The sequence below is a fragment of the Dendronephthya gigantea genome, unplaced genomic scaffold (assembly GCF_004324835.1).
Source record: "Dendronephthya gigantea isolate DGI-Jeju-01 unplaced genomic scaffold, DenGig_1.0 000672F, whole genome shotgun sequence".
Classification (NCBI taxonomy): Eukaryota; Metazoa; Cnidaria; class Anthozoa; order Malacalcyonacea; family Nephtheidae; genus Dendronephthya; species Dendronephthya gigantea.
The window spans coordinates 18,971-28,625 of NW_021163682.1; the positions used below are offsets into that span (position 1 = coordinate 18,971).

General features: G+C 40.7%; 1 protein-coding gene across 1 annotated transcript; it reads left to right on the forward strand.

Moving 5' to 3' along the window:
• Nucleotides 1–286: 286 nt before the first annotated feature.
• On the forward strand, nt 287–2,275 carry LOC114544165. The gene is made up of 2 exons (XM_028562879.1): nt 287–318; nt 1,543–2,275. The coding sequence occupies exon 2, from the start codon at nt 1,544–1,546 to the stop codon at nt 2,273–2,275; it is 732 nt and encodes a 243-aa protein (XP_028418680.1). The 5' UTR covers nt 287–318; nt 1,543.
• The last annotated feature ends 7,380 nt before the right edge of the window (nt 2,276–9,655 follow it).

Genomic DNA, 9,655 nt, shown 5'->3' on the forward strand with positions numbered 1-9,655 from the left:
TTCCAGTTGCAATAACCGGCAAAAAACAAAATATTTACGAAGGAAATAAGAAATTTATGTAATGTGATTTTATAAATAGACTACTAAGGCAAGGTGTACCCCCAAGGGGATACGCCTTGCCGACGATAATTAAAAATCTTATATTATGGGCTTTGCGTCCAATCTAAAAGACCGACAGGTAATGGATGGCACGCAATATGGGAAAGATGGTGAATGGCCAGCAGCAAATCGAAAACTAACAAAGACCGAATACCCAAACCACAAACAGTCAGTTTAAGCGTGACATCGCAAAAGACAGAGCTCCTTTAAAGTTGAAAGGTATTTACAGAAGTGTTATATTTGTTTTTCTATATATATATTTATATATTAATATAGCATATACATATAGTAGCTACGAATACACAATGGTACCCCCAAAAGTTTTGGTCCTGGGACACTCATTTGTTCGTCGCCTACAGTGCGACCTGAAACGTAAGCGGGATATTCGCATGTGCCCGACCTTTAAACTCAAGGGCACAGCGAGAGTTTATCTACACGGTATAGGGGGTAGAACAGTGGAGAAGATCCGCAAATTTGATTTAGGGTTAGTTTCTCGGTGTGCCCCAGATATTGTTATTCTGGAGATAGGCACGAACGATTTGTCCGCTTTAAGGCCCGAAACAGTCGGTTCACGCATTGACGACTTGGTTGCTTTAATGCTAGATCAATATCGCGTAAAATTGGTATGCGTATGCCTGATTTCCCCGCGAACGAACAACCCTCTTTTTGAAAAGCAGCGTTTAATGCTAAATAATTACCTACAGGTAGTTTTAGAGAAGGTCCCGAGAGTGTTTTTATGGACACACCATGGCTTCATACGACCTTCCGTGACGCCATTTCTACCTGACGGGGTACATTTTAATAGATTCGGGCAATATAAATTATACCGAAGTTATCGGGGAGCAATTCTTCAAGCAATTAAAATGTTATAAAATTCTTTCTCTATATGACTATATATATATATAACAAGCTGCATGTCGTACGTTACATTTACTTTTCTATAACCTTGAAATTTGACAAACTTTACTCGTGATTACTTCTTATGAAGCGCCTTAGCGCCTTTATCTATTCTATCTTTATCTCTTATCTATATGAGAGTTCTCACACTGTTTGTGATTTTTGTTGGCCATATGATGAACGGTGCGGCGATCTTCGGATCTGCCATGTTCATCCTGCTGACGTTTGACTTTGTCTTTATCTCTCATCTATATGAGAGTTCTCACATGTTTTGTGAGTTTTTTGTTGGCCATAGGGTGAATGGTGCGGCGATCTTCGGATCTGCCATGTTCATCCTGCTGACGTTTTATAATCATTCTTTCACACATTCCAACTTTCAATTACGACAAAATTAATAACGAACGAATCCTCACTATTGAATGTTCACCTTACGGGGGATAGTTTTATTTCTCGCACAACGACAAAAATTTGGGTACGGTTGCTTTACTATCTTTAACTCATCACGCCATAAGTATCTATTTCTGCTTTTAAAGTTTTATTTTTTAGAATGCCACCCGTGCGTCGTTCTAAGCGGGTCGCCGCTCCATCAGCCGTTTTGCGAGAGTCTGTTCAGAACCAACCAACAACATCTCGCCGAACTCGAAGTTCGCCCAATGCTGTATCTGTTGGTGCCACCCCGTCAACGTCAACTGTGCCCGTGAGTGATGTGGCTTTGCCCTCTTTTTCGAGTGAGCTTATCTCAACACTGGTGTCTTCGGTTACCGAGGCAGTCACGCAAAAGTTAGCTGGCTTCTTACCAACCTCTGCGTCTTCAACATCCACAATGGCGTCTGCCCCAACAGATTCTACCTCTGGAATCGAAATCTCAAACCAGGGTCCCAATGCAGATTCTCTGGTCAACGACGCGCTCACGTCCATACAAGAAAACCTTACAGGTCAGACCACTCCTTTTTCTCTTCCATGTTCAAGTGCTTCGGGTCCACGGGAATCGTTCCACTCTGCCGCTTTGCCTCTTGATGCGCGGATTCCGGATAAAATAAAGTTTAAAATATGGAATGAGGAGTTTGTCGATATAAGTACTTTGTCAGGTGGCCCAGACGCGGCCGCTAAATACGAGATTAGTGTACGGACCTCTGACAACGGTCAACCTGCTTCTTTCTTCTTGAGCCGGCTGCGAAATCCAAAAGGGTCAAAACTATTAGCGATTGGCTTCGTTCGTTTCATATTTTTGTTTCCATTTATACACAACGGTACCCTCATGAGTCCCCCGCGCTCATGAAATATTGTCAAATCATCCAGGATTTGGCCAATAGGGGTCATAATTGGTTTTACTACGATGAGAATTTTCGATTTTTGCGCCAAACACAGGCCACGCGCGTTCCCTGGGCGACCGTTCACTGGGAGTTATGGTTGAAATCTCAATATCCCACTACGTCTAAGCCGAACCCGCAAGGCAACAATTATACGCGCCACCCTTCAAAGGTGTCTGTTCCTCGGGGATATTGTTTTAAGTTTCATCGCGGAACGTTTTGTGCCGGTTGTGATTTCAAGCACATTTGTTTTAAATGCAACGGATCGCACCGTGCCGTGAATTGTAATTTTCGTGCCAACAACAGACCATCTCCCACTGATCGATCGCCTAAGCCTATTTCAACAAAGTCCGTTGCCAACACCCGTAAAACTTCATAATTTACAAATATTGTTAGAAGGTTATCATCCAAGTATTGTTGATACACTAATTTCCGGATTTACTTCGGGTTTTCGCATTCATTTCTCTGGCGCAGAACAGTCGTTTGAAGCAAAAAATTTACGGTCTGCTCTTGACAACCCAGAAGCGGTTGACCAAAAATTAACGAAAGAGTTAGAGGCATCTCGCCTTGCTGGGCCATTTAATTCTCCGACCTTTCCAAATTTTCGGGTTTCGCCTTTGGGCCTGGTTCCTAAAAAACAACCGGGTGATTTTCGCATGATTCATCATTTATCGTTTCCAAAGGGAGCATTGGTTAACGATGGTATACCCGATTTCGAAACATCTGTGCGGTACGCTACCGTTGACGACGCTATTCAACTTATTAAAAAAGCGGGCCGGGGTTGTTTCCTGGCAAAAACAGATATAAAAAATGCTTTTCGAATCATTCCTATCAGCCCAGCGGATTATCACCTCTTAGGCATAAAATGGCGGAGTTTGTATTATTACGACCGGGCAATGCCAATGGGTTGCTCCAGTTCGTGTCGCACTTTTGAGATTTTTAGTACGGCTATCGAATGGATCGCTAGGGAAAGGCTTAACATCGGCAAACTCCTTCATTTGCTCGACGACTTCCTGTTTGTTGCAACGGATTATTGATTCTGCTTGTAAAACAAACTTACAATTATTCATTGCTCTTTGTGATTTCATTGGCGTGCCTATAGCACCGGAAAAAACCATGGGTCCCTCAACAACCTTAACGTTCGCTGGGATTGAATTAGATACAATACAATTCCAGGCCCGATTGCCGATTGATAAAATCGAGAAATGTGTTCAATCTATAGCACGCTTTTTAATTCGTAAAAAGGTTACACTCAAAGAACTTCAGTCCTTAATTGGATTACTTAATTTCGCATGTTCCGTCATTATGCCAGGTCGCGCATTCCTGCGACGCTTAATTGATCTAACGCGTGGCATTTCACACCCTCATTTCTTTATTCGCTTAACGCAAAGTGTGAAACATGATCTTCGTGTCTGGCAAACGTTTCTGTCGAATTTCAACGGCAAATCATTCTTTTTGCACAACCATTGGCGTAATAACTCCCATTTGAATTTATATACTGACGCTTCGGGTAGTATTGGTTTTGGGGCCCTGTTTGGTTGCGACTGGTGCTATGGCGCATGGCCAATTGACTGGCGGAGTTACAATATTGCCGTTCTAGAGCTATATCCGATTGTCCTCAGCCTGTGTTTATGGGGATCAAAAATGCGCAATCATTGTATCTTGTTTCTCACGGATAATGAAGCTTTGGTGTCTGTTATTAATAAGCAAACATCAAAGGATTCTTATATCATGACACTCGTTCGCCGGATGGTTTTGGTTTGTTTAGAAAACAATATTTTATTCAAAGCAAAGCATATACCAGGTAAACAAAATGTCCTAGCTGATTGTTTGTCTCGTTTACAGCTCCAAAAATTTTCACAATTGGCGCCGGCCGACATGCATCGAGCTCCAACGCCTATTCCCTTTCACCTGCTGCCGGAAAATTGGCGACTATAGTTTCTCAATTAGCTCAAAGTAGCTTGCAACCTTCTTCAGTGCCGACTTATAAGCGGGCATGGGCACTTTTTGCGCAATTTCATGTGGCAATTTTTAATGAGGGATCGTTCACTTTGCCTTTGTCGCCCTCAGTCGTCGCGTTATTCATAGCGTACTTATTTGACCTCAAGTACGCCTCTTCAACAGTTAATACTTATGTATCTGCACTGGGTTATACTCATCGCATGTCCGATCTACCGGATCCAACGAGAGTTTTCTACGTAACGCAAATATTAAAGGGGTATGGTAAGAAAGGCTTCCGCTTAGATAGTAGGTTGCCTATAACTTTACCAATTCTCAATCGTCTTATTGAGGCTGCGCCTCATATTGCTGGGTCACCGTACCAAATATGTCAATTCCGGGCAATGTGCTCTTTAGCATTTTTCGCGTTCCTGAGAATTGGAGAAATAACTAAGAAGTCAAATAGCCAACCCCTTCAATTGCGACAACTCTCCAAACTATCTTCCGATGATGGCCGGGTTGCAGGCATAAGGTTGACTTTCGAGGATTTCAAGCACAATTATAACAGTAGACCTTTTAGTTTGGAAATTCACAGGCAAACGGCATGCTGTCCTGTTCGCTTATTGGAGGAGTACATGATTTTGCGAGGCGCCCAGCCCGGAGCTATTTTTCTATCACAACTGGGCATTCCAGTCTCATGTGACGAGTTTGCCAATCTTCTTAAAAAGGCTTTCCGCTTCTGTGGACTCGATACTTCCAAATATAAGTCTCATTCATTTCGAATAGGCGCCGCCTCCCACGCAGCTGAACACGGGCACTCGGATGCCCAAATTCGAACTATGGGGCGTTGGAAATCGAACGCATTCCTCAAATATATACGTTTTTCTTCCCTATCAACATAGTTTGGATGAATTTTCGAGCGGAAAACCTGCGGGGAGTTTTCTGCTCGAATTGCGCGGCTATTTTATTTCTTCCTCAGCTTGCACATGGTCAGCAAGGGCGATCGTTTGCATTCTGGGGGAGGAAATAAAGTGCTTATAACAGGGTGATGGAGAAGCTTCTTCTTGGCGCGGTAATGTTGTGACTCTGCTAAACTAATATCAGTTAAGTGTAGATTATCAGCAAGGGCGATAATCTATGCCTTTTCACGGGCTTTGTAAGTGCCTTTTTGCCCATGTTCGTTTATCAGGTCGCGCAGACCGCTGATCCTGTATTATTGTATTACGAAACTTTCTGCATGCATCCCTTTCCTTGGGGTAGGGTCAACTTGCTTCGCTTCGTTGTTTTGGCGGTAATTTGCCTCCACCCTTTTCTGAGCGTAATATTTGGAATTTTAATGCAATGTATTAATAAATATCGTTTTGTTTAACAGAAATAAAGCGGCTAGAAGAACCATTACTCCTAGCCAAAATTATCCCAAAACGGCGTAAAATTTAATGTGTCTTTATTATGCTCAGAAAACTGAGCTGCGGAAAGGGTATGCAAAATTCATGGCTGGCAATATATCTATATGCGTAAATAAATCACATTACATAAAACAAAATATTTACGAAGGAAATAAGAAATTTATGTAATGTGATTTTATAAATAGACTACTAAGGCAAGGTGTACCCCCAAGGGGATACGCCTTGCCGACGATAATTAAAAATCTTATATTATGGGCTTTGCGTCCAATCTAAAAGACCGACAGGTAATGGATGGCACGCAATATGGGAAAGGTGGTGAATGGCCAGCAGCAAATCGAAAACTAACAAAGACCGAATACCCAAACCACAAACAGTCAGTTTAAGCGTGACATCGCAAAAGACAGAGCTCCTTTAAAGTTGAACCCACCTCCTCCCCAAAGCCTCCGCTAAAAATTATGTACATTGGACGATTTACCGTAACTGATATATATAGAGGAAGGAACGTTATATCTTAATTAGTGATGGTCGTAGGCCGTATCTACAGGTGCTGGCGGTAATTTGCCTCCACCCTTTTCTGAGCGTAAATATTTGGAATTTTAATGCAATGTATTAATAAATATCGTTTTGTTTAACAGAAATAAAGCGGCTAGGAGAACCATTACTCCTAGCCAAAATTATCCCAAAACGGCGTAAAATTTAATGTGTCTTTATTATGCTCAGAAGACTGAGCTGCGGAAAGGGTATGCAAAATTCATGGCTGGCAATATATCTATATGCGTAAATAAATCACATTACATAAAAATAAGAAGGATGTAATAGAAAACAAGGAAAACAGATCATTTGCTTTGCACAGGTGAGTGATTTAATTTGCAACTTAGCACATATTACAAATAAACACCTCTAGACACAATTTAAACACATTAGGAAGACAAGTTTCCAACAAATAATTATTTAAATGTCAAACTTTATCAAAATTTTAACTTCAAGATCCAATTATCCACCTAATCAGGTTTCCTCTGAACAACCAATCACTCCTCGAAACCTGGGAAAACAGTGTTCGTGAGCAAAACAAATGCCCACTATGGACGGCAACAAAATCCAGTCGGATTTGCAGTAACCATTTCCGTTCATCCGATTTCATCATCCAACCATCAGACAATGGTGCTTGCAGAATAAAGCATCCATGCGAGTCCATGGAGAGTCCATGGAGAGTCCATGCGATCTGCAACCATTAACAACTATGTCGAATGAAGAAAAAATATCACATGACCATAATTATTGTAAGTCTGTCAATGATATTGATGAAACAATCCATACAATTCCTGAAAGGCCAGACCTAGAAAAAAAATTGAAGAGAAAAATTAGATCTTTGCAGCAACAATTAAGAAGAAAAAAATCAAGGCAACAGACATTATCAGATATAATAAATGTGCTAGAACAAAAGCTTTTTCTATCACAAGAAGATGCTAATTTCTTTCATGGTCAGTTTGATTCCCTACAACTATCACTATTCAGAGACACAAGAAATAATGTGGAAAGGGCCCCATGTGGAAGACGGTACTCTGACCTCGTAAAAGAATTTGCAACCACACTGAACTTTTATTCAGCAAAGGCCTATCAATATGTCCGATCAATTATTCCACTACCACAGCCTTCCTTGATTAGAAAATGGTCAAGTTCAATCGAATGCGAGCCAGGTTTTTTGCCTGAATCTTTTGAGGCACTAAAAAGAGAATGTTCCACAAAGCCAGATTATGCAGATTGCTTCCTCATCATTGATGCTTTATCAATAAGAAAACAGATGCTATGGGATAACAAACAAGACAAATATGTCGGATTTGTGGATTATGGACAAATTCCATCAACAAAACCAGCTACTTTGGCATCTGAATCAGTTGTCTTTCTATTAGTTGGAGCCAGATCTCATTGGAAGTGCCCTATTGGCTATTTTCTTGCTGATAAAATGTCAGCCACAGAGCAAGCAAACCTAGCAAAAACAGCTTTGGAGATGGCAGCAGATTCTGGTTTACGTGTTTGGTCAGTAACAGCCGATGGAACATCAGTGAACATCAGTATGTTCAAAGAGTTAGGATGCAATTTTACATCATGTTATGATTCATTTGTAACCAAGTTCAAACATCCCACTCGAAATTATTTTGTCTATGCATTACTTGACCCATCACACATGCTAAAACTAGCAAGAAATGCTTTGGCAGACCTAAAATCCTTCAAAGATGGTGAAAATAATTTAATCAGTTGGAATTTCCTTTCCTCACTTCATAAAATTCAACAAGCTGAAGGACTTAAACTGGGAAACAAGTTTAGTAGAAGGCATTTACAATTTCAAAAGAACAAAATGAATGTTTCACTAGCAGCACAGACATTAAGTTCCTCGGTGGCAGACGCCATAGACTTCCTTTGTTCATCAATGAAGCTTGAAGAATTTCAGGATGCAGAACCAACTGTGAAATTCATACGAACAATTGATAGACTGTTCGACTTATTGAACTCACGGAATCCAGTAGCAACAGGTTTTAAACAGCACTGCGCCCAGAATCGAGACAAATGTGGGAACAAATCCTTACGGACTCAGCACTTTACCTGCTTAGCTTGAAGCAAAACAATCAAGCTCCATTGGTACATCACAAAAGGAAAACCTTCATTGTTGGATTTGTAGCAGCAATTAAATCAACTATTGAAATGACAAAGGAAATGTTCTCTTCAACCCATCCATTTAAATACTTGTTGACATATAAATTCTCCCAAGACCACTTAGAACTGCTTTTCTCTTGCATAAGATCAATGGGTGGATGGAACAATAATCCTAATTGCCTCCAACTCAAGTATGCATTACGGAAAATGCTAATGCGAAATGCAGTGACCTCTTCCAAAAATGCTAATTGTCAAGCATTGGATGAAACATCAACAACAATTATACCATATTTTCATATGAGAAAGCACAAAGCCCCCCTTCATGAATCCAACACCACAACTGCCACAAAGGACCCCGATCCAACACCAGAAGAAGAACTGCTCAGTCATCAAATGGACAGCCCATCAACCACAGAATTTGTCTCCAATATCCTCTTCTACATAGGAGGCTACATAGTTTCAAAAGTCATTGACAAAATCGGCTGTTCGTCTTGTAAGAATTGTCTTATTTCTCACTTTGCTGCACCCACCACAGACCATGACTATTGTGCTATGAACTACAACAGCATGGTGTCTGCTTCTGCATTTACACTATTTATCAACAATGGTGGCTTACGAATCCCTTCTCGATCTGTGTACAATGTGGTCCAGTACTCAGAGAAACTTTTTAAAGAAAGAGTGGCAAAAACCGATTACCAAAAGACAGCTGAAATCAAGCTGAAAGAAAAACTGGTTTTGATCGTTTTTAATCACTTTTCACGGGAAAGTACCCAGAAAATATTTATTGACCATGAAGACGGATTAAACGAGAGTATGCTTACTGGTGATCACAGAGCAAACCTTATAAAAAAAATCGCCGAAAGATACCTTAGATTGCGGCTTTACACGCATGGCAAACGTTTCAACACGGCTACAGGAAGTGGGAAGCCAACGACAAGACAACAACTCACAAAGCTAATCTTATTCAATGGTCAATAGACTGAGATCAACAATGTATTTATCAGTATTTACATCTCACCTTGAAACATCGTTGCCCTTTTTAAAATAAATCTTTGTCTTTCACAAACATAATTTCGAGCATCATATTTTGTGTTTGGTCGATCAACTTTTCGCAACAACGACTTTCTTGTTCCTTGTCAAAGTTGTACAGATGTCCATGATTAATTTACTTTGGATAATATTTCTTCTTCAATTGATTGATCGCAAATATCGGATAAAAAATCGGAAAAAAACCCTTCGCAAACCATGCTTTCGTTTAGCTTTTCCTTCGATCTTCTGTGAAACCCCGCGAGAAAGAACGCGAACTCCCCGCGAAATACCTGCGAACAGGCCGGAAACTTGGCTTCACCGATA